This window comes from Dermacentor silvarum, chromosome 9, assembly GCF_013339745.2.
Source record: "Dermacentor silvarum isolate Dsil-2018 chromosome 9, BIME_Dsil_1.4, whole genome shotgun sequence".
NCBI classification, from domain to species: Eukaryota; Metazoa; Arthropoda; class Arachnida; order Ixodida; family Ixodidae; genus Dermacentor; species Dermacentor silvarum.
In genome coordinates, this window is record NC_051162.1 from 133,678,615 (window position 1) to 133,703,249 (window position 24,635).

Genomic DNA, 24,635 nt, shown 5'->3' on the forward strand with positions numbered 1-24,635 from the left:
ACTTTTCATCGCCAATCCCTTCAGACAACCTAATTCTGTCGGTTGAGAATATCGCTTTAATACATGTGTTGCATCTTTAGCATTATTAAAGACATGCAGCAGCAGATCATTTATGGGATCCTAAAGCTTTTAGTGAGTTTTGTTGCATCCACTATTATGGACTAGATGCTTGGAACTCCAAAACATTATTTGCTGTTTCAACATAAAGTAAATACAGTGGAACCTCAATTATATGTTCCCTAGTCATGCGACGACCCGCATTTTACGACGGATTGGTTTGGTCCTGGCAAAACACCCATAGAAATAATGTATTAAAAACCTCGATTATACGACGCAATTTTACGCTGACCTCGCCTCGTATGACGCCTCTCGGTACCGTCCGAGAAAAAAAAAGAAAAAAAAAGCCCTAAGCAGACACAGGCTGACGTGTGAGCACACTGCAGCCAGCTAATAAAGGGTGTGCAGTACCGTATTCACCCGAATGTAACGTGACCCCGATTGTAACGCGAGGGGCAACTTTCCAGTCACACAAAATACTAAAAATAAAACCACAAGTGTAACGAGAGATGAACGGAAAAAGAAATAGTACCTTTATTCAAGGAATCGCAATTCGGAAACTTGTTCTCTCAAATCATCGTCGTCTGAAGAGGAGATGGAGCTTTCCTTGGGGCGGTATTCTCGGGTGATCACTTTCTACGATAGTTTCACTTTCGCAAAATTTTGTGTGACTCGGCACTGAAAGCGTCCCCACCAAGTGTTTCTGGCGCTGTCCTAAGCACGCTATCAGCGCCAAGAACACTGTTGGCTGTATACTTCGAGGTGTTCGGTGCCGGGACAAGCAGAGACTCACGAAACCGAAACTATTAACTCCAGAAGTGGTTGCCCGAGAATCAAGTCATCTTCCGTGCCGTCGAGCTTGTTTGAGATTGAAGTACTTCTTAAAAGACCGCACAAACATTTCATTCGGGGTCAGTACCAGGCCTCTTCAGCTTCCACAGAGCCTTTCCGACTGGCTTTGCATTTAAAGAGGGCCTGCAGCTTGTCCCACCATCCGCAAATCGTCGACTTGTTGACGTCGAAACACTGAGCGACCGAGCCACAGCAGACTTTCCTAGCTCCTCGGCCATCAAAATTGCTCGTCTCTCGAAGCGGCCGTCATACTGAATGCACTGCGTCGCCATAACGTTGTGAATGAATGGAGTCGAACCGCAAAAGCCTGTAGTGTATTGCGGCATCGTAACCAGGCACAAGCACAGCGAAAACAGCGTCGATTCCAATCAAAAACAAGTTCCAACTTCGGTCGACTTGTATATGGATTGGATCGAGACGTAAAGTTACAGGTTGCCATCGTAGTGCTAAAAATTGCGAGATTTGGAGCATTTGTTTTAAAATGGCCAATTTTGCTATTATTCAACTGTAACGCGAGGGTTGAGTTCAAGCAACGAAAATCATGAAAAATATGCGTGTTACATTCAGTAAATACGGTAATTTCTTTATAATTTAATCTACCTTTCTTGGAGCAGTGCAGGTTCGTGCCGCGGGACTGTTCAGGTGGTGTGTACCCGTGTTTTTTAGGGCAAGACTGAGTGTCACTGCCTATATTCTTAGTTTTTAGATTATACGACGGTTTTGTGTGTTTCCCTGAAAGTCGGGGTTCCACTGTAGTGTGTGGGCAAAAGCAAGCCACATCATAAATTTGCCTAGCACAAATTATTATTGTCAAAAATAAGAAAACTAGAATATAGCCTGATACATGGCATCATTAATGATGTAGCAAACATGCAGTCGTCTGTCTTGTAATTTTTGACTAAAATACTGGCACATGTGGAGCAACATTAGAGCACAGGTCCAATCAGAAGTTTCTTGACATGTTTAAGACATTACTTTTATTGCGGCTTCTTATTGTGAGGCACTTTCTAAGTGCCTCAAAATGTACGTATGTACAGTTGTATTTGCAGTGCCTGAAGGGGAAATCCTATGCTTTCTGCTGTGGACTTTTTTTTCACTTGGAGTTGCTTCCCTTTCCAGAAATACATTCTGCTGAATCCAGTCTACGAGCGTCGGTGGAAGATGGAAAAAGACATTGCTGTTGGTGCTGCCGTTAAGGAAGAAAAGGATAAACAAGAAAAAGATAAGGAAAAAGATAAGGAGAAAGACAAGGAGAAGCAGGAGAAAGACCGCGAAAAGGACAAGTCGAGGTCACGCTCACGCTCTCCATCTGGTTCCTCAAAACGGCACAAGTCAAACCGTAAAGAAGAGCAAGAGAAGATACGACGAAAGAATGAGGAGCTGCAAAAGGCAGAGCGTGAGAACAGTCGTTCAGTTAAGGAATTGGACGACGCTGAAATGAGTACAAAGAAGGGCGCGAAGGCCAGCTCACCGCCACCTTCCAGGCTGACTTCAGGCGGAAGTGGCATCAAGCTTAAACTTCTGAAGGGCCAGAAAATGCAGAAGCAACCAGCTAAACAGACTCCAGTTGTGATAATTGGCAAGGCACCGTGCTTCCGGCCGTCATTCCTATCTGGAAAGTCTAAAGTAGGATCGGCTTCTAACACAACCACAAAGCAAGAGGAAAGCAAGCCGTATGGTCCTGCTCTTCCACCGAATTTGGCTTCGGCTTCAGCTGCAGACCTCGTGGAGGAGGCTAAGAAGAATGAAGCAGCCATGGAGATCCCGCTTCCCACTTCTGCCTCAGAGGGTCAGTTGAAACTTGACAAGTCTTTTACTAAAGTCTTTTTCTGATGGGGTTCTGTCAGAAACCTGTCAGGTTCTGTCTGCTTGTTTTATTGAGGAAGAAACTCGGTGTATTTTGATATGTTTTTCATTAGAAAGGCAGCCGTGTGATCCACCCCATTTCAATCTGTATTCCATTCTTCATGTGGTTTAGGAATAAAAGCTGCTGGTTTGTACATAAATTAAAACACAACGCCTGGTTTTTGTCTTTTTGCCCATGCTCAGCTGTTTGGCCTCTGTCTTACTGTATACAGCCTACGCAATCCACTGACACACCGAAAATTACATTTCAAAGCACGGCACCATGTCTTGCTGCATCTGGAAACTGCCAGGAGTGAATTATTAGAGCAAGCCAGAACTTTATGCACCTCTAAATATCTATCATCGTGTCTCAGTTGCTTCATTGAGACGATGAGTACTGCCATACATATTTTTTTCTCTTTTTTTTTCTTTTTTTTTTCTGAACTCTATCTTAAATATTTTTCGTTACATCTAGCTTATTTAGATATATTTCAATGGGTACTCGATGCTTTTGGATCACGAAGTGGATTAGGGCTGTGCACAATTTTAAACATGCTCCAGACGCAGCACACTTATTGTTATTATTAACAATAAGTGACATGTGCTTTTCAACTGCATTGAAAAGCAGTAAGCCTCTGCTATGAATTTTTTAGAAAGTGAAGCACTTGACAACATCCTGATAATCATACTACTTATGTGGGTCATCCTGCCCTGGCAAACACCTCTAGGCCCTGATCGACTATGTAACAAGCTCACAGCTACACATGCTATAGAACATATTCAAGACACTGTAAGGAAACATCTCTCTTCATGCTACTACTAAATATGTTTTTTGAGCTGCTTGTAAAACATGGCCTGTAGATGGCTGTGTTTACATATGCAGTGGTTTGCCAAGACCGCTTTATGTACGTACACACATACTGAGTGTTCTATATACGATTGCCAGGTATACATGCCTCTTCCACTTAACCCCCTAGTGGGTTTCTGCTCAAATTTCACACACAGCATTTTGCAGTGGGTTCAGTTTAGCTTCACATTTTCGCGCATTACTTGCCTGTTTCATTCACGATACAGACATAGTGTGCATTGTTTGCGGCAACACCTCCAAAAGAAATGTTGAATTTGCTTCAGTGGAACAGTAATGCCATCTGTCATAACGGCGACAGATGGGGCCACTGTTTTGTTGTGTCAAAATAATCTTTTTTGTGGCATTGCAACAGACTGTACACTTAAGTCTTGTGAATGAAACAGGCAAGTAGTGGTCGCAAATGTGCTATCAAAATGAACCCATGCAAAAGGAAACATTTGAGTGCATGAGTGCAAGAGGTTTTGCTGGAAGAGTAATGTACACATGACACTCCTGTTTGAGCAACATTCAGTACATGTACTGCATCTTTCATCATACATCGACCGTTACTAGTCTCACCAGAAGCACTTTCCATATTTTTTGTACATTCCAGCAAGCTGCCACTTCTCTGAGGAGTGTTCATCCTGGGCATGAGGAGTGGCATCGTTAGTGCAAACAAACCTTAGGAGACGGTAGCTTGATTGCGTAGGCTGTGTACAGCCTTGAAATAGGCCATGTCGGACACATTTGCAAATCATGTCGCAGTTGAACCCTGGCAAAAAGTCAAAAAACGAGGTGGTCAACGAGAGCTGCATAGCTGCTTCTCGTATTTTGCATTGTAAAGATACTTATGGCCAGTGGACCAAGTTGTAAATCCTTTAAAGAATTTCTGTGAAATATAGTTGCACACTGTATTTTTCTTGCAGTGACGAAAAACGTTCATTAGAAGTGACACCTTTTAGTGATATTTCCATTGAGGTTGCGATGCTACGCCTTTCTTTTGGCTGCATAGGTTTAGTACAATATTGAGAGACCTGATGTGCATTTGTGGCAGGCATGGGTATTTTCCTCTATGCCGTGTTCCCCAGCTCATACTGCTGTCCATGCATATAAGTGCAAAAGGCAGCAAACAGAACATGCAGGACATGAAAACAAAGAATTTACACTTTTGGATTTGGTTCAAGAGAGAACACTTACATTGTACAGGGCTGTCCGCTCTTATGAAAAACACCTCATCTGTATTCAATCCAATATAACCTCATCTCTTCTTTTTGGTAAAGTTGCTGGTGGCCTAATGCATATAACTACCGAGTGTTGCATAAATAGGAGCACTGCTAAACTGCTGTTTAACTTCAGTCGAAATTTCGCCCTGAGGTAGCATTTCGCAGTAAGTTCAGTTTAATACCATTTTGCAAGCATTGCTGGCCTGTCCTGTTCACAATGAAGCTAAAATGCGTGTAGTCTGCGGTGATGCCACTCAAATAATGTCGATCTTCTTGCAATGGAATGGTAGAGCCATCTGCCATTTGGTGTGGTGGATTTTTTTTTTTTTAAATTGCAGTGGCAACAGGTGACACCACCATTCTGTTACAGTGATTAATTTTTTTTTTAGTAGAGTCCGTGTAGATGTCACAAACTTTATTAACAGCCAAATAATACTCGCAAATGTAGTAATAAACTGAACCTACCGAAAAATAGGACTACTTATTGCGAAATTTGAGCTGAAATTAGCCAGTGGTTTAGCTGGCATAGTTATGAATACCTGGTGCTCCTATTCATGCAATATGCAGTATGTAATAATGGGATGGTCTGCAGGCCTTGAGTCCTAATTTAAGCGTATGTTTGCACTTCAAATGCTAATGAGGTGTTGTGCCTAAGAATGGACGACACTGTATAGTTGTCACCTACATGCAGTCAGCTACCTTTGCCAAGGTGAGCATCATTTTAAAAGTGCATGTCTTACATTTGAACCCAGTCAAGCTTGTTCAATTGTCAGCATGCATGTGTTGACATGTGAGGGCATGTTTGCGCCTGTAATTTGGGAAAGAAGCTGTTGCAGGTAATTTCTAGCAAAAAGAAGAGGTGTCGGAATTCTACAGCTTGTTCAAGAAAGTCATATTTGTCTTTAGAGGTGCTTTTATGCTGGTTCTGAAGGAACTTTTTCTGAATAATTCTAAGTTGCTTAAATGTGAAGCATTTTTTTTTTTTTTTCTTGTTGAAGCCAAGTTTAAACGCGAGGCTGTCTAAGGTCAGAGAGTTTGTCACCCCCATGCGCCCACTCGCTGGCCAGTATTGGCTTGGCCCCTCCTTGCTCCATGCACATGTGCCCGCTCGCACAACTCTACTGGCTTGGCGCCTCCTTCTTCTCCTTGCTCCACTCGCCCGTACGGGTCTGCGTGCCATAAATAGGCATGGCTCAGTTGCGCTAGCTGTGCTGTGTTGTGCGTAGGCCTCTACTTGCAGATACGAGCCCTCAAATGTATCAAGCAGAAGAGGAGCATAAGAGTGCAAAGGCTCTGCAGAGGCTACAGAGGTACGCGATATGTGCTGAAGTAGCAAGGCAGGAGGCGAAGCGATGAGTCGATGAGATATGCGCAGTCGTGGAGTGCGAGCAAGGAGAGAATCGATGTGCGGCCGAAGAACGGGCACGCCAAGCTGACGGCTGCTGAACAGGCCCCTGAGACCAAGTGGTGCTGATTGGAGGACCGCCACTTGTGGGGTGCAGACGTGTACTTTCAAAAGCACTTTGTTGAAGACGAATTTGGTGTGGCGTGTAGCGATTGCCTCTGGTTCTGATCATGTGTTGGTCAGGGTGTCGCGGCTCGCATATGTGGTGGTCCTTGAGCGAGCATATCTCCGTGAGGACGTGAGTTCATACAGGCTTTATGCCACATGCTGGGGCAAAATGGTTCATATTAGCTTAGGTAATCACTGAGGATGGTTTCTGCCATAATTTCTTCACTGTATGTACTTTTGTTATTTGTTACCAGGAAGGCTGATAAGTTTGTTTTTCTGTCTGGTTGGTACACACACCATAATCACACAAATTTGTTATATGCTTACGTGACCTTGTGGCATTTCTGTATACAACTGTCTAATGGTGTACTAGTGCAAGCTTCCCGAGTCACTTGTGAATTGCAAGTTTCGCTGCTTGTGAATTGATGACCATAGTGTGTCATTCTGGGTTATGAGCATAAAGCAAGGCAGGGAGTCACTTTCTTAGGAGCAATGCAGATCTTGTGGACTCTCTCTAATACTGGCATTGTCATAACATGGACAAATTTAATGACCGTAACGGAATGTTAACAATATACTATGTATTACCGCTGGTGATTTGCTGCCAAGTATGAGGTTGTGGATTCAAATTTCAGCCACAGCAGCGACATTTCTATTCTGGAGAAATGCAGAAAAAACTTGAGTATTGACCATAGGTTTCGAGCATTGCTTGCGTTATAAAGGGGTCGTCAAAGTTAATTTAGGGCCTTTCACTATAGTGTGTGTCACAGAACCTATGTTGCTTTGGGATATTAGACCTTATGAGTCAGGAACATACCGTAGCATACATATTCCTATTGCCAGTGTGCTAAGCAGACTATTTGTATGACAAAGCACACATATGCTACAAAATTAATTTAATTCTGGCTTTGTTGTAGAAAGTAACCTATCTGCAAGGACCATTTTGCTTCAGCATCTTAGGCTTTAGAAATGACAGCAGATGACAAGAATGCTTCCAGACCCCCCCCCTACACACACACACACACAAATAAAAATGAAAAAAAATTCATGCAAAAGCAATCTTTTCTTGAACTCGGAATAATTTGCTTAAAGCAACATGGATATGTACAACCAAGATGAGTGCCAACTACAATTGTGTCCATGTCACTTTTCGTGCCTCTGTTTTAATTCTGAGCGAAATGTGCCAGCTAGCCCCGGAAAATATATTTTCTTTCTCAAGGAACATTTCTTTCTGAAGTATACCAAGTAATTATGTTTAGTAACATCGCTTGTACATTTAGCCTATAAATGACATTTGTTTTTGAAAACTGAAGCACTAAATGAACATGTGGCATTGTTATCCTCTTTTAGCAGCTGAGTCTGTAACGTCTTCGTGTTGGTGCCTTTGGGCTGAGATGACATGAAAGAAAGTACAAAAATGCAAAAACTAAGAACGAGTACAAACTAGCCTCGTTCGTTGCATTGCTGAAGTTGATAACAAAGTTGTCTCACAATGCCGGACCTAATGTCATCAACACTATCGAGATGTCATGACTGGGCAAAATTTACTGATTTCGTGTAGCAACGAGGCTAGGTGCGATAATAGACAGCTTTAGTTTAACGGGCTTAGCGGGATTGAAATGCGCATGCGCAGAATGCTAACGACCCATACCGTTAAATGTACGCACGCAATTCCTCAGATTTAACGTTACCATCTTTGTGTGGTTTACATAGTCGTAAAACATGGTGGTGGTCCCGGCCACCCGCTTTGAACGGAAATTGGCGTTGTTTTTGTAGAATTCACTTGGTTCGTAGGTAATGACTGTGTAAAGCTTTTGCTTAGTCTCGGGCCGCTTTGACGACAAGATGTTATGGATAACCTTGAGGAGTTTTTGAGATAGCTTCTCGTTTCAAAAGCATCCAAGCCTAACGAAGGAAATCTCCGAGATGCCAGTGCCACCTATCGGTGAAGTTCGGAGAAAGGTGCAACGATGGCATATGGCCTCTGAGATCGGAAAATTTCAGAGGCTATGGTAGACCGCTTGTACTGCTTGTAGTGTTTCGCCGCAGATTGACTGACAGAGAAAGTACAAATACAACGCGCTCCTAGCTTCTATTGTGCTGCCTCTCGCATTTTCCGGATGCACACACAGGTAGAATCACTCAGGTGCACCATGTATGCGAAATTCAAAGTGTAATGGAATAGCGTCCCGCACGTAAACTATGATATCACGCTATGCTAAAACTCACATTCTGCAAAGTTGTTTGCGGTTTGGTAGTGCTATTTTCCTTAACCCCGCCCCGCTATTACGCTAACGTTAAAATAAAGCTGTCTATTGCTGCTTGTAAAAAAAAACGTAAATGAGCGGTGCGAGCATTTTTTTCAGGCTGCGCTTGCAAGTGGCCGCTGTACTTTAAAACAGCACGAAACAACAAGAGACTAGCCGAAGAAAGACACAGCACTGACTCGAAACTAATGAGTGGTTAAGGGAACATACCTATAGCATATCCTCAGCAACATCTTGTCACCTTGGCATTCATTTCCGTGACTGCAACAATGTGAGGTTGTTAAGCATCACCGGAACCAACTGACAGAAATAATCTTTAGGCCTTGGAAATGGCCAGGTTAGACGACAGCGTGATTCCTAATTCAAGACGACGCTACACAAGAAGTTCTGCTGCAGCAATCTGGGGACTTTTTGCTGGGGACTCTTGCTTCTAATGTGCGTTTGCCTAGGTACTACGGAAGAAGATGCGCTTTGGCATGTTTATGCGTTGCTTAAACCTCACCTCCATTTAGCGGCCGATACAGAGCCTAAACGGCAAATTGAAAGTGGTTTCTTTTTTGTCGGTGGTGGTTGGGCCCATGCCATTGGGGCACACATAACATAAGGTTTACCGCTTCACAGTGCGCCTTTGGCACTTTGCAAGTGGTAGGGCCGTTGGCAACAAGAGGAGCACATGGCACATAAGAATGCTCTGTGTATGCACCTCTTAGCCATGAACAAGAACTCCAGTATAACATGGAAATGCATATTTTACAATGAAATGAATTTGCAGTAAGAACATGCCATTATTCATCGGTCTGTGGCGGCTAAAGTGGCATCTACCTAACCAGCCCCTGCGTTCCTCACGCGTGGTTGCTTTGCTCCCCTTGGCTGGAACCTTCCGTGTCGGGCCTGGTGACGAAGCATAGGAAAAAGAAACATCTACGGCAGAAGTCATAGGGGAAAGTTGTATAATAAGGCAGAAATATCTTTTTAAAAAGAATGTCCTCTATCGAACACTAAATTTTAGCTGATGACCTCCTAGTCATGAGTGCAATATTTGGCGCAGCGCCACGAAACTCAAATAAAGAGCGAGCTTATGCTAGAGTATTTGTCTGCTGTGGGGTAGCCTCCTCCACAGTACCTATGCAAATGCGCATTAAAAGCAACAGTCCAAAACCATGGTACCAAGAGTGCAGCATTAAAGAAAAGGCGCGCTGACGATTGTTTGGGGGAAAAAGATAAGCTTCAAAAAAGTGCACATTTTTTTTTTATGTGTATAATAACTGCAGTGATAGCCTAAAGGATGTAAAAGGTAGCTGAGACTTTAGATTAAAGAATTGGTTCATAAATTGGACAAAGAGTGTACATTTTAAAAGGTGTCATTCAGGCCATTCCATGAAAGGAAATGAGACCTGCTTGTATTGTTTATTGCTCCAATTGTATGATCCGTATTTCTTTTTCTACCTTAAATTTATGAGGAGTTTTGATGGTGTAATCTAAACAGTCTTGTCATGTCTTCTGGTGAACATGATTGGAATGTTCCTCCCTGCTGTTTGCTGCTATTTGCAATGTATGGGAATGAGGTCTAGTCAGGTGACATGTCACCTTTATTCTCAATTCCCTGGCAGAAGTATTGTCCTGAGCATGCTCAATGCCTTCAAACAGTTGCAATCTTTTGTTTAAATATTGCAGTCAAACTTCATTATAATGAACTGAAATATAATGGAGCAAATTTAAGCTTTTTTCATCAATATTGGCATGTAATGAAGGTGTATCAGACATAACAAAGGTATCTTCATGTCAGATATAACTTCGTAATAGCTGTATTTTTATTACTGCGATAGGTGGTGACTTATGTTTCTATCTTGCTGTGCAGCTTCCGCCCAGGTGCCCACGACGACCAGTGCGGCCACAGTCAAGCCGCCCTCGACTCCGACACCATCTGTTACACAAGCTCCACGCAAGCAGGCCCTGAAGTCTGGAGTTGTGGCCAAGGTCACTTCACTGCCAAGCGTGCCTGGGGCCAGCATGACCGAGGAAGACATGGACCTGAAGCTTCTTGGCATTGAGCGGGATGATATTCAGCCAATCGCTCCAGTGAAGCCGCCACCAGCGTATGGTCCAGCGCCACCCCCACCGGTACAGCTGCCAAACCTGTCTGTGCCACCGCCCATGTTCCCGGTGCCGCCACCGAAGCGGACCTTGTTGCCACCACCGCAGTACCTGGCCACTGTGCCACCACCAACTCTGGCACCCTTGAATGTACCGCCACCCACAGGTGAGACGCTAGTTCTTACGCTGTACATACAGGCTGCCATGCTAGTTCCATCGCACGAATTCCTTGCCATTTTGTTTTGCCAGGCTAAACTAGTGAATGAAAAGCTGCATGGACAGGTCAGCATTAGAGGCCAGAGATGCTGCATTTTGCTTCAGGTTTTCCCTTGAGGTTAAGAAAGACAAGTGGGGGAAGCCCATTACTCTATTCTTTAAGTGAGGTGGTCAATGGAACCTGTCATGCTGTGCTTTAAAGGGACACGAGGAGAAACACCTGAACCAGTTCAGACTAATAAAGTATTCTTTCAGAACCCTGTTAATTTCACAGTCATAGGTTGATTATTAAAAGAGAATTTGAAAAATGATCATTTTCTTGATTTTCGCACCCAAACACCAGTGCTGATACGTCAGTGTGACATTGCTGATTTCGAAGTATTTTTTCGTATTTGGACTGTCGTAGTGAAGTAAAAGTACTTGAATCTTGCTCAGTGCAGTGGTTAGCTCCTTTGGAATTCGGTGTAGCCCAGATAAAAAATTAACTAGGCCTGCGCAGATGCTGTCAAAATCCATGGTGTCACAGCAAGCTACTTTGGGAATTTCAAGGTGGTGACACCACCTGTCATTCATTTTTGAGCTTGTTGTGGCTTATCAAGCCTCCTCTCAAAGGTACCTGCTAATACAGCTCAACCTATTTTTCTTTAATGTACCTTTCAAGTTCTTTTTCCATCCTCCCTGATGATTATTATATTGCGCTTGTATCTCAAAGTAGTAGAATCATCTCCCAACATCTGCTGTTAGGCTGTAAAGCTCTTTGTCATCTACAGCCTTGCATTGGAACCTAAATAGCTGTAGTCATGATGAACACACAAAATTGAATAGCTTAGGTTGCAGGGGTAGATTTATACTTGACTTCTTTTGTGAGTTTGGGAGGCATGCATAACTGTATGTGTAAGGAATTCAATCTGACATTCAGCACATGTAACCGACTCATAAGTTGGCACAGGACACAAGCTATCCTAGTCAAAATACAGTCCAGGTAGTCCTGACACAAAATGCAGCATTGTAACATGCATTAAACTTGCGAATTGTACTTTATTCAGCATCAGAATAGAAAGTCTTCAAGGTTAGTTGCATGTAATGAGCACATGGTGTTGAGGCTTACTACTTTAATATCTGCTAGTCTTTGCAAATTTGTCAGACACATTTGGAAAAGTGAGTCAAAACAAAGCACATCACGTAGAGAAATTATGCAAAAGTAACACTGTGTGCCGCTGGAGTAATTGTGCATTTCTCTGAACTCAGTAACGTTTTTTCATTCTACAAGTTTTTTCAGCGGCCTAATGAGGTGCCTCTAAAACTCATTTCAGCTACCTTGCATGTGAGGCCTCATTTACTAACCCATGGCAGACCTTTTGTGGAAAATGCTGGCTACGTCAAGCCCAACAACAACAGGGTTACGTGTAACACAGTGGTGCCCCTGCAAGTGTTGCGGCTGCCGCCTCCGCCACCACCAGATGAGCCGGAGCCACCAGCAGTGCCAGTGACACCAACAGGAAACGCAGCTGTTCCGACACCCACCACCCTCACTCCCTTCCAGAAGGCTGCACCCACCAGTGGTGCAACACCCACTGCTAAAGAGCCCCAGGAGCCGACGCAAGCTGCTGAACGTTCCATTGACTCCAGCAATGGGAAAGACACGAGTGCCACAACTACCGAAGCAGCTGCAAAGTTGGAGGAAGCCAGTGCAGGTGATGTTAAGCCTGCAACTATTGTGATTGATGCAAAGGCCATTGAGCCACCTACTGAAAATGTGAAACCAAAAGTAGATGTGGACGTGAAGTTAAGCGCCACAACTGCTGAAGCAGCTGCGAAGTTGGAGGAAGCCAGTGCAGGTGATGTTAAGCCTGCAACTATTGTGATTGATGCAAGGGCTACCGAGGCACCTACTGAAGGTGTGAAACCAAAAGCAGATGTGGACGTGAAGTTGAGCGCCACAACTGCTGAAGCAGCTGCAAAGTTGCAGGAAGCCATTGTAGGTGATGTTAAGCCTGCAACTGCAGTGATTGATGCAAGGGCTACCGAGCCACCTACTGAAGGTGTGAAACCAAAAGCAGATGTGGACGTGAAGTTGAGCGCCACAACTGCTGAAGCAGCTGCAAACTTGCAGGAAGCCATTGCAGGTGATGTTAAGCCTGCAACTGCAGTGATTGATGCAAGGGCTACCAAGCCACCTACTGAAGGTGCGAAACCAAAAGCAGATGTGGACGTGAAGTTTGCTACTGCTGCTGACGTTGCGAAACCAGAAGCAGAAGATGCGGACGTAAAGGTTGCTACTGCTGGTGATGTTGCGAAACCAGAAGCAGAAGATGTGGACATGAATGTTGCGAAACCAGGAGCAGAAAATGCAAACATGAAGGTTGCTACTGCTGCTGATGTTGCCAAATCACAAGCAGAAGATGCGGACATGAATGTTGCTACTGTTGCTAATGTTGCGAAACCAGGAGCAGAAGATGTGAACGTGAAGGTTGCTACTGCCGCTGATGTTGCGAAACCAGAAGCAGAAGATGTGGACGTGAATGTTGCTACTGCTGCTGAGGTTGCGAAACCAGAAGGAGAAGCTGCAGATGTGAAGGTTGTTGCTACTGCTGCTGATGTTGCCTCGGAGAGTGCCGCTCAGCCTGTTGCAGAGCCGGTCAACAAAGCTGTGGCAACGAAGCCATCAGAGTCATCACAAGGTGAAGCCTCGCAGTATTATGAACCTCATGAAGTGACATCGCCTGAAGGAGTCGCACCAATATCCTCAGACAGTTCACTTGCCATAAGCAAAAGCTGTGTGGATGCAACCATGGCTGATGTTCCTAGCTCTGCCGCCGATAATGAAGGTGGCAAGGCCGAAGAGAAGTTTGAAGTCTGTGTGATCTCCCAACAGCAGGTCTATGCCAATGTTTCCCTTAGTCATGAGAGTGAGGCAGCGCCATGCTTTTCTGTTCAGACAGAAGCCCCAGAAGCTAATGCTGAACAAGCCACCGCTAGCTCCACAGGTGAGAAGGCCTTGGAACCAAATGAGAACACGCAACAGCTGCATAGCAGAGAAACCAGCGAAGCAGGAAATATGCAAGTTACAGAGCAGTCTGAAACTAGCAGTTGTAGTTCTGCTTTGCAAGGGCAGCAAATGGCAGCTGTTGTATCCATTGAAGCTAACAAAGTAGACGTAACTGAAGGCAGCGGCTCAAGTTTACTAAACATTTTAGGAACAGGGAGTGAGGGACAGTGTCATACAACACCCTCTTATGACTCAGAAAAAGTCGCCTCTAATTTGTCAGAGAGTGATCTGTTAAGTTGTGATTTTAGCTTGCAGGCTGGTCCAGCATCAACAGGAACAGGCCAGGAAGCTGTATCTGCTGAAACTAAAAGCACTTGTTCTCAACCTGAGGAGCTCTCGGCAGGCAAGAAGGTGACTGCAGACTTTAGCTTGGATGACAAGACTGACACTGTTGAAGATATGTCAAATGTTAAAAATGAAGCAGAGAACATTGTACAAAGTTCAGGTATTTTAAAGGGCGAGACATTGATTCCAGAAGTCCAGAATTTTGAGGGCGATTCATGTTCAAGTGCTGCCACTGAGATTGAGGACAATATTTCAAGTGGAATGGACGTCAACTACGGTGACAGTGAGGAACCTTTCATTGGAGAGGATGAGATGCTTCAAGAAGAGAGTACAATGCTCGCTACCAAAGTGGAAGAGCCGCCACACAAGGACACTGAAGGGCTCATTGTTGCAGATGTATCAGAAAATGATGTAGTCATGAGCGAAAATGTTGCTTTAAAATGTGGAGATGGTACAAGTGAGCGTGAGACTTATGCAGATCTACCGGTTGGTAATGTCGAAGGCAGTGAAGAATTCGTTCAAAATATAGAGGCAGCCAGTGCCACCAGCTGCACACAGTTGGCTATGGAAGATATCACTACGGCACAGTTTGTTGAATGTGAAGAAGAAGCAAGCACTGTAATGGAAGAGGAGGAAGTGTTGAACAGCGTAGCCAAAGCAGCAGAACACGCAGAACACATGGCCGATGCAAGCGAAAGCTGCCTAGAGTTTGGCAGCATAAGAGAGACATTTGGTTGCCAAGCTGATGCTGAGGTCCCATTTGCGTCCTTTGACGAGCCGTCCTCCGCAGGAGATTGCTCTGTGCCTGTAGTGACAACACTGGGCCTGGACAGCCTTCTGGACGACTGCCCAGACTGGAAAACTGCCATTTTGGACGCTACTGACACCCTCGACGACAGTATGCCTGGGGAGGGCCTCTTTAACAGCGCCTCTGTTTCAGCGGAGCCACTGGCCAATGCGGTGGCTGCGGGGGATGTGGTTCGAGACAGTGCAAGATCTGAAGACAACAAGCTCAGCGACGGAGACTTTGAGCCGAGCAGCCAGCTGCAGCCAGATTTGGTGAGTCCCAGCAGGACTGTGCATCTCAGCATTCTGACCTTTCATTATTTCCACTCTCTGCCATTAATCATTTCTGGTGGGTGTGTTACCTGTCAAGCTACTGTATTTATGGTCATTGTTCTCCCTTGCTCCTTCCAAGAATCTTGGAAGGAGCAAGGGAGCGGGTACGGGAAGAGGTAGATAAGGCACTTCGAACTTCCGCGGCGGCTCAGTGGCTATGGCACTTTGCTGCTGACCACAGGATCACAGGTTTGATGCCCGGCCACCGTGGCCACATTCCAGCAGGAGCGGAAGGAAAAAATGCTCATGTACATATGTTTAGGTGCATGTTAAAGAACCCGAGGTCACTAAAATTAATCTAGAACCCTCCATTACGGCATCCCTCATAACTAAGTGGGTAGTTTGAAGTCATAAAGCAGAATGTTGACATTTATGGGGATTACAGCCTGGGGACTTCCATGATGCTGCATGTAGTGAAGAAATCTTAGACCATTTAATTTTTCAGAGCAGTTACATCTTGTGCCACAATAGGAAGGGCTGTCTAAGCACACACTATTTGGTCATTATTGTCACTCTGCCAGTGATAATCCAGTTCTCATGCTGCTGATAGTATTTCATCGTGCAAGGCAGAAACTCATTAGCTGCTAGAGTTGATTTTTGTAGTTTGTGTTGCTGTGTAGAATGCTGCCATAAGTAGACTGCAACCATGTGTCTGAAGTTCACTCACAGTTCAAAAGAAAGCTGCCTTCTCCTTAAACAGTAACTGCTGAAACATGTGACATTGTATTTGTTTTGAGTTCAGCTCTTGCTTGTGGTATACTTCTGAATCGGCTGGCTGTTACAGATAATTTTACTTATTGACCCGACTTGTTGCTTGTTAAAAGTTAAATGTACCTGAATTGGACTCAAGTGATCTTTTGAAACAGCAATATCTATTTCCTCTTCTAGTGAAGTCAATAAATTGGAGGTCACACCATCTTGTATGTTAGACATATGCCTTTCACAAATTTTGAACCAGTCTTTTCATTTTTCAGCCACCAGTATATTGTTGTATGTGACAAACTAACTTGCCCAGTTACATTTGTATGTTGCGTTTTGAACTTTAGCAGTTGGGTGTGTCATGCTTGAAGTGCCTTGAAAATGTTGCATAAACTTTGTTTCTCTTTCAGCAAATTTTGGACTGTTTGTTCAAAATCTATGCATGCCGAATAGGCTCAAGGTGGCAGTCTATGTTGGCACCTTGCCGCCTGCTCGACCAGAAGTGATGTCTGCACTGCACGATTGCGTTAATGATCGTCCTCATAGCCACAATGCCTTCGCCTAAGCTGCCAAAAAGCTACGCCATGAGAATTTCATCACAAGTTTAGCTCGCCGTTACTAAAACGAAGTTTTTATTATCAACGTCCTCGGGGAAAACAATGCGAACAGCGATCAAAAAGATGTGGCAAGGTCACCTGATCTGGGGCGTGTTGTCCGATGGTTTTCGTGCAAAGCACCAATGGATGGTTAAGACTGCAGTTGCCATCAAAGCAGTTCTGGTGAATCGTGAAGTAGCTGTTTTGCACTAAATCCGATATGTTTCGATGTGATGGCCTAGCGTAAGTATCTTCTTCGGTCACTTGCTTGTTTTTATTGCCACTTGGCTTTTCGTCAAGTCTGTTTTGCTAGCATCCTTTTTGAGGGTACAGCATGTTCATTTTCTTCTCGCTGCCAACTTTGTAAGGGCATTATAACAAAGTTGCATCTGACATGAAGATACCTTTGTCATATTAAATATTTGCTATAAGCATGTGTTCAATATGCACTGATATTAGCATGCCAATTTTAAGTTCACTTTGTGCAATAAATATATTGATGTTCATCATAATGAGGTCTCCACTGTGGTACAACAAACACGTTCTGTTCCCTCAAGTGGATGCACTTCCTGCTTCTTGTGAAATATATTGTGTTTGCCTAAATAAGTTGCTGCCTCATTATATTTGCCACATTGATATTTTTTAGTTGTCATGAAATGCATCTTTGTTGCTCTCTTTCTTTCGTCCCATGTCCTTGCAAAACCATTTGGGACGATCAAACCGACAGGGTGAAGTGCCACTCGAAGATGCGTCACTAGGTGCTGCTGAGCCAGTGCTTGATGACGCCAAAGCTTCTACTGAAGGTGCGATATCACCAAACACAATTTGCCTTGTTGGCGAATGCAGTCATGCTATACATGCAGTCATGCTATACATGCGCTTTGTTAGAACCTTTTTTTTGCTAGTGCTTTTGTAGAAAAAGTGCAGTTCACTGTGTAAGAAAGCCATGTTTATTTGGTGCTTTCATGTTTCTTGCAGCTCTTAAAGGGACCCTGAAACAATTTTGACGATTTTGTACAAGCGTACTGAGTCATTAGGGTAGGTCCTTCTGATCATTAAGTGACGAATTTAAGCGCTCTACGTAAAGCATGCAATTTATTATAAGGTTTTAAAAATGTGCGTTGCTACCAATTGCAGCAGCGCCGCTTCCCTGAGTTTTCAGCCGCCCCCTCCAAATTGACATTGTTAGCCCAATTAACATCAGTTGGGCGAGCTATCCGACTGGCTACCCAGGTTGCGTCATCGATAACTTTTCCAACTTTATGGTGAACAAATGTTGTTCGTAATAGTTGGAATGCTAGTTAACTTGTTTCTATTTTTTTTAAAAGTAAAGGCAGTACACGGCAATTTATCACTACACTCAAGCACTTCTGGCACACAGCAAGTGTCGTCTGCCTGTGTGACAGTGTTTTCCGTGTTGACGCAAGCTGCGCTGTCAGTGTTAGTCATGAGCTTTCTTTTCACGAGAAGCATGGATCATCCTTGTGGGCTGCAAATGTAGCACATGGCGTCATGTCAAGCTGTGCCATCGTGTCCCTCTGCAAGGCAACATACGAGCGTAGTGGCTGCAGCGCATCGGGCTGTCGGTAGCTGATAGGCACTAGCATCTACGTGTTTGCGGCCATCACTTCACGCTGAAAGATTACAGCCACAATAGACAGTTTTGACGTGTCCGGTATTCGGGTAAACGCAAGCGCAAGCGGACTGGGCTGTTTTGCCAAATGAGCGGAGGCGCAAACGTCAACAGCCTGCACGGTGCAAGCCACCTGGTGGCACAGAGCTCAACCAGACAAACAGAGCTAATATAGCAGTAACCAAGTAACCAGCTCAGCGTTTGGCTGGTTAAGCTCTGCGCCACGAAGTGGCTGGCACCGTGCAGGCTACTCAGGCCGTTCAAGTTTACGCTTAAGCCCCCTCATCACAGTGGTAGTAATATGGAGGGGCTATACTTTACACCTCCGCCCATCCGTCAAAACGTCCAGCTTGCGTCTGGTTACCGGTATACCAGACACGCTCGGCACTGCGACAGAACGCTCGCAACGCACGCTGCTTACGCTGCTTAAATAGCTCTTGCGGGGATCGATGGCCAGGCGGCTAGCGGAGAGGTTGGAAAGGCTTCGTGCGCTGGCTCCAAGACAACGTTAAGTAGACGTCCCATCATGACGCAGAGCCAGTGATGGCGGAGCTTAGCCCCGATCACTCGGCGAATGAGTTGTGGAGAAAAAGCATGGCCAGGGAGGAGGGTAACTTGTAATCGTTCGTAGCTCTCTCAATATGAGATGCATCACCTAAATTGGAGCACTAATGTTTTACTGTAGTTGTACCCTACGCGTCTACAAAATTTGTCTGAACTGTTTCAGGAACCCTTTAAAGGCCACCTGCAACAAATTTGATTTTGTCATAATCAGTTTAAACAAATTACAACCTACTGAAGCAATCTTGGAAGAAGCAGCTACATTGATAATTGTCGAATTTCCTTATTAAGAGCCTTTAAATAGCACCACAGTAGAGGACACCTGTATACCTTGTAGTTATCGGATGATAAAAATCCCAGCACATGACCCCCGATTTTCAACACGCTACAGGCACTACGTGATTATGAAGGTTATGCCCACATGCCATACTGTTTTTCAGCGTCAATTGCAGCAAACCATAATGGCAATGGTGCTTTTTCTTTGTTTCTTTGGAATTTTAGTGTCAGAAGCGTCTGTTTTTGCTTGCTTTTCATGACGCATCTGCTCGTAACTCAAAAGTAAAGTTTGGAATGTTGGTTGTTCTACATCGACATTATCTAAAACTAGGCTTTTTACGTTGTCTGAAATTTTGTTGTAGTTAGCCTACAATAGTGCTGGAAGTGGGCAATAGCTGTATGCGGGTAATCACTCAAACGTAAAGTTAATAAGGGTGCCGATTCGTTTCATAGACCTCTTAAAAATTTTAATGAAGCATCTAAATGGTTAGTGAGGCGTAGCGTTGTATTATGTGAGTGCCTATGTGATGCATTGCTCAAACAAAAAAAGTAATTTGCTGTAATCCAAAATTGCAATTACCTTGGATGTCACTATCAGCTGAAAGTCCACACCAAGCACATTTTGTGTCCTGTTTGTCATCTTTAGTGCAAGCATTTAGTTCTTTCCTTGTCAGTCCCAAAGATACATATTTGGCCCACTGCTCTCTAGGTATATCTGCTGAAGACATGTGTCTAGTTGTCCTTTATGTAGTCTTGTAAAAGGAAAATTGAGGTAGAATGTTTAAAGATGCCAGGATGTGAAGTATGTTTGCTGGTAACATCAGTGCCTGGTTTTCTTTTGTGTAATCTGCTGGAACAGAAATTGGTTGAAACATTAGACAACACAGGGTCATCGAGTTCTAACTCTTATTTTTGAGGTGCTATAATGATTTCTGGGAATTCTACATGCTTTTTGTCAGATTGGGGTTTAGCTTTAGTGTTCCTTTTACAAAACGTACACACCACATGCTGCTTAATAAGTTTCTGAGTTAGTCTGACTGTGAACATGTGGGAGATTCATTTTTAAGACCCATTTCAGGTTCTGTCACTATTTAATGCTTTCTGGTGGAAGCTCTTTGTAATAGGGGATATTCAATATGTCAAGCACCATCTATCAACTTGTAGCAAAGCTCCATCCGCCATCTTGCCAAAGGCACGACAAAGCAAAACCGCTTACTCAACAGCATACCTACATGCATAGCTGCTGCTTTCACCATTGTTCTGTGGTATACTCCCAGTGCTGTTTGCTGCTATATGCAAAGCAAGGGGTCTGTGGGAATGCTGGCAACAAGCTAGGCTTGTTTATTTTGGCAGTAGGCATAGGAAAATTGGATAAAATATAATCGGCTAGACAGTGGTCAGTGCAGACATTTTCCATCTCGTTCCCTCTTTTCTTTTGTTTATTGTGACTTGTATGAAAGAAAAGCCGTCCCCCTCCTACCAAATTTATTTAGTATTTATTATATTTTTTTCTGCAACGGCAGCTTCATTTCAATTACCTTAAAATTCCAAGCAAGCGCGTCCCCCCTCAAGCAAGTCGAAATTACCGGCAAAGTTAGGGGGGGCGCTATCCCAGAATGGCACCAAAATTCAAGATGGCAACGACAAAATTTTCCTGCAAAAAATTTTAAAAAAGCACAGTGGGAATGGCATTAAAATTTTATTGAACATGAACTTTATTAAGCCAAACATTTGTTAGTGGTGTTTATCACTCTCAAAACCACCGAAAGAACTACAGAAAGAGCGCATCGACGCTGCACCGACGCGTAGCCGCGACCGGCGACACAAACATTTGTTATGCAGTTTCTATTCCAGGCAAAATTATGTGCGCTAGAGTAAAGTGACGCGTAATGTTCACTTTATTAAAAACTATGTCCACAGTGATACGTTTAGCACTAATGAGAGTTCCAATACAAGTCAAGCTCTCAGCTGCAGTGCATGGCTACCGGCGGTGGACAGCGAACCGCGGCTCGGCCATGCTCGCATCGCAGCTGGTGGCGCTGCAAATATCAGCATGTTTTCTTCGTGTGAAATTATTGCGAGGAGAGGGTAAAGCGGCAACGACGGTAACAAAACATTGCTGTTTGGGAGCATCGGCGGTTCGTTCTGAAGCGCCCTCTGCTACAGATTCGAAGTGAAATGGAAAAGGCCTAGCGAAAGTATCGGTGGCGAGTGATTAGCAGCGGTGAAGCTGCCGGCGACGCCAGAGCATAGCCGCGACCACTCCTCTGTGCCGTGTGAGAGGCAGATCTCGCCGTCGGTCCGTGAACTGCAGACCGCCAGCTGCAGTTCGCCCCGATGCACGTGTGCCCACTGGGGCACCCGGGTGCAACCATGATTTGTTGGAATGGCGCACCAGTGCGATTTGCCGAGTTTGCCATTATTTTCGTGGACTGGATGCGGCAGGCCAATGTTGTTGCGGAGCGGGAGGGGGGAAGGGGGGGACGCTTTCCCAGAACGGCGCGGAAATTTGAAATTAGCAGTGAAGTGGGGGGGGGGGGGGGGCGCTTGCACGGGGGGGGGCGCTTGCACGGGTGGGGGCGCTTGCACGTAATTTTACGGTAGTGCTCAAACTGGGCAACACTTGCTTCGGTACAATAAATTTTTAGAAATGCGTACACCTGTTTTGTTTATATGAGCGCAACTATTTTTGTATATAGTGTAGAAGTGTATAAAACAGCAATAATAAACTGCTGTTTTATACACTTGGAGACATTTAAGCATTATAGCGGCTAAAAAAATAATTTCAGAAACAGAATGAGAAACACCTGATGGACTTTGTGGCATACACTTTGGTCTAAGTATTTTCCAGGTGAATTAAAAATAAAGGAAACTTCTTAGAAGACAGCATGAGGCAACAGAATTTTTATTTTTATTTGTACGGAAAGAAATGTGAGCAAAATGCTTTGACACATTAGCGTAAGCATGCAGATGGAGTATTTAACAACGCCATTTATTCACTGAAAGGTCAAGAAAGCTCTGCAAACTTTATCAGAGCAGTTTGCTATATATGAGAAAAAATGGAAGAGGGGGTACAAAGTCGGTGCACATCGCTCTACACATCTTCACAGCAGTTCCCCAAAGGCATAGGGATAGACAAGGCCTGTGTACTCAAACCTCTAGCTATCGCTGCTTCACCAACCGCACAGTTGAATAGTGTGGGCACTTGTTTCTGATACTTCCACATGGCATTTAATTACTGTGTACGGCATTTTCTGGCTGTCATATTGAGACGCTGCACCATATAGTGCGCCTAACTGCGTATTTGCAGGGTTTGCTCATGGTTGTGGCGGTGCTTGAAGCCATAGTGTCTGTAAACAGTGTCCTGTAAACAATTCCGCAATACTTATGAATACCTGAAGCACAAAAGAAGGGCAAGAATTAAGCAGTGCACGGCACACGAGTGAGAGATCATATGCAATGTTGCGTCATGTGAAAACGAAGTTCCCTCTACTGTAATCGTAGGACAAAGAAGCAGTCTGTTTCATTTTAGAGTCCTGAATAGCCACACACTGACACTCACCGAGCCACACTTGAACGCACAATACACAGGCACTTCGCAACTACAGCTCTGGAAAGATGGCTGACGTGGCCAGTGTTGCCAGATCGCTACACATTTTGAATATCCCCCATTTTGATATGGTAGCTAGTAATAATTTGACTGCAGTACTACGCTGTTCTTTCACATCGATAGATTGGTAGGCTAAAACTTTGTGTAACTCAGCTTCACCAATGACTGTAGATCACAACATTGTGTTATCAGTTTATTGGTAATACAGTACTGGCTTATAATATTGAACTGTGCTACTATAGGTTAGTTACGAATATAGTGCATTGCTTACAAGATTGCTACCACATGCTCCATATTCTTGTTATATATGCTATTGTTTTTAGTCAGAAACGGGCATTGATAGTGAATGCAAACTAAGCATAAAGCTTTGCAGTTCTTTGTTCAGATTTGTACACAAGTTTAACAAGTGTTATTTCTTAAAATGAAAATCGCAGATGAATGTGTCCTGGATGGAGACTTCGCGGTGGTGGATGAATGCTCGGACGACGTGGCGCCTAATGAAGACGACGATGACTGCATGGTTGTCATGGATCAAGCATGAATTGGGGACAGACTGTTCTCTGTTGTTTTTTCTTTTCATTGTTTTTTAAAGCATTTCTTACATTTATTTTGTTATGTCATTTGTTACTGCATACATGGTGCATTTGTTTTAATTTCCTTTGCTAGTAAACACATGAATTACTCCTTGCCTTCAGTCAGCTATGTGTGATTGCAGTTCTGTACAACCAGTTTTCCCTTTTGTGATCCCCTCCTGATTGTGTAATATGCCTTTAATGCATTCAATAAAGACATTCTACTAAGAGCGTATCTGAAGTATCCAATTGGGAAGCCTATTATAGCATTTATGGGATGATGCTCTGGATTGTCAGGCACTGTCTGGAGAACTGCAGAGAGCCATTGCAAGGGATAACTTTTGTAGGATGTGAATAGCAGGGGATGCCCTGCATGAAGAAGCCAGTGTGTTCAAGAACAAGGCAAAAAAAGAAGATTGTGAGTGTAAGTGTTTTTAGCTACATGTCTTTATGACTTGTCAGCTCTGATTTGAATTTATTTGACCTTTGAAAAATTTGGGAGTGCATTTTTCAGCATTTGTTTTTTCTTGCTTACATTTTTGTGACAGAGTAACGGGCAGACAGCCCTTTCCGAAAAAAAAAAAGAGAGAGAGAACTGGTGTCACCAGGTAGGTTTTCAAGACAACTTATGACACCTTCATCACCACAGAGAAGTTCATTGTCTTCGTTAAGACCTGGAAAGAAGCATCAGCACCTTCAGGATGTCATCTCTCCTGCTTTTTGAGGGGTTTTGAGTGCTGGGTGTGACCAAGATCATCATGGAGTTCAGTGCAATTAAATGCTTTTATATGGCACTAGTTCAGTTTTGAAATTTTGCTGGCAGAAGCAAAAGCTGCTGTAAAGCAAGCTCATTTCATTACTCATGGTGTAGCAGAAAATTGGGAGGGGGTGATTAGCAGTGAAGCATCTGAATCTTGGCAGCAGGGTTAGGTGAGGTGTGTGCGAAGGGTAGAACTTAAGCTGGTTATACAGGGTTGAGTATATTTTAAGGCTGGGCAAAAATTTTGGATATGCTTGAATTTTTTATACGTTTGATTCCACTTGCATCCAAAACTATGATCTATGGGGAGCCAGCGCTGGCCAAGAATCACTATGGCAGTTTGAGTGCAAATAAAGTGCGGTGATGCTGTCACGTAGGCAGGCCATGAAAATTGCACAGCATATTGAACGGTAACAGACTAGCCTGCATCAACATTGCTTTAGCCCAATACATGCAGCCAAGCTCCGTCCAGTTAGGTCAGGAGCTGGGCTCATGTGCTTCGAGATGAGTAGTAAATTTTTCTACGTGAAATTGCAGCATGTGCTAATGGAAACTGCATCC

General features: G+C 44.0%; 1 protein-coding gene across 15 annotated transcripts in view; it reads left to right on the forward strand.

Moving 5' to 3' along the window:
• LOC119464404 (zinc finger protein 318-like) overlaps positions 1-23,546 on the forward strand; it is a 74,615-nt gene extending 51,069 nt beyond the window's left edge. For 2 of the 15 annotated variants that reach the window (XM_049656236.1, XM_049656238.1), the window contains 5 exons: positions 2,029-2,698; positions 10,463-10,864; positions 12,228-15,307; positions 17,390-17,465; positions 23,177-23,546. In XM_049656236.1, the coding sequence (XP_049512193.1) occupies positions 2,029-2,698; positions 10,463-10,864; positions 12,228-15,307; positions 17,390-17,465; positions 23,177-23,283 (4,335 nt within the window). In that variant the 3' untranslated portion in view covers positions 23,284-23,546. Of the gene's footprint in view, positions 1-2,028; positions 2,699-10,462; positions 10,865-12,227; positions 15,308-17,389; positions 17,466-17,640; positions 17,701-23,176 lie in introns of all 15 variants that reach the window. The other 13 variants (XM_049656239.1, XM_049656237.1, XM_049656242.1 and 10 more) reach the window with 13 other exon arrangements.
• Positions 23,547-24,635: the final 1,089 nt, after the last annotated feature.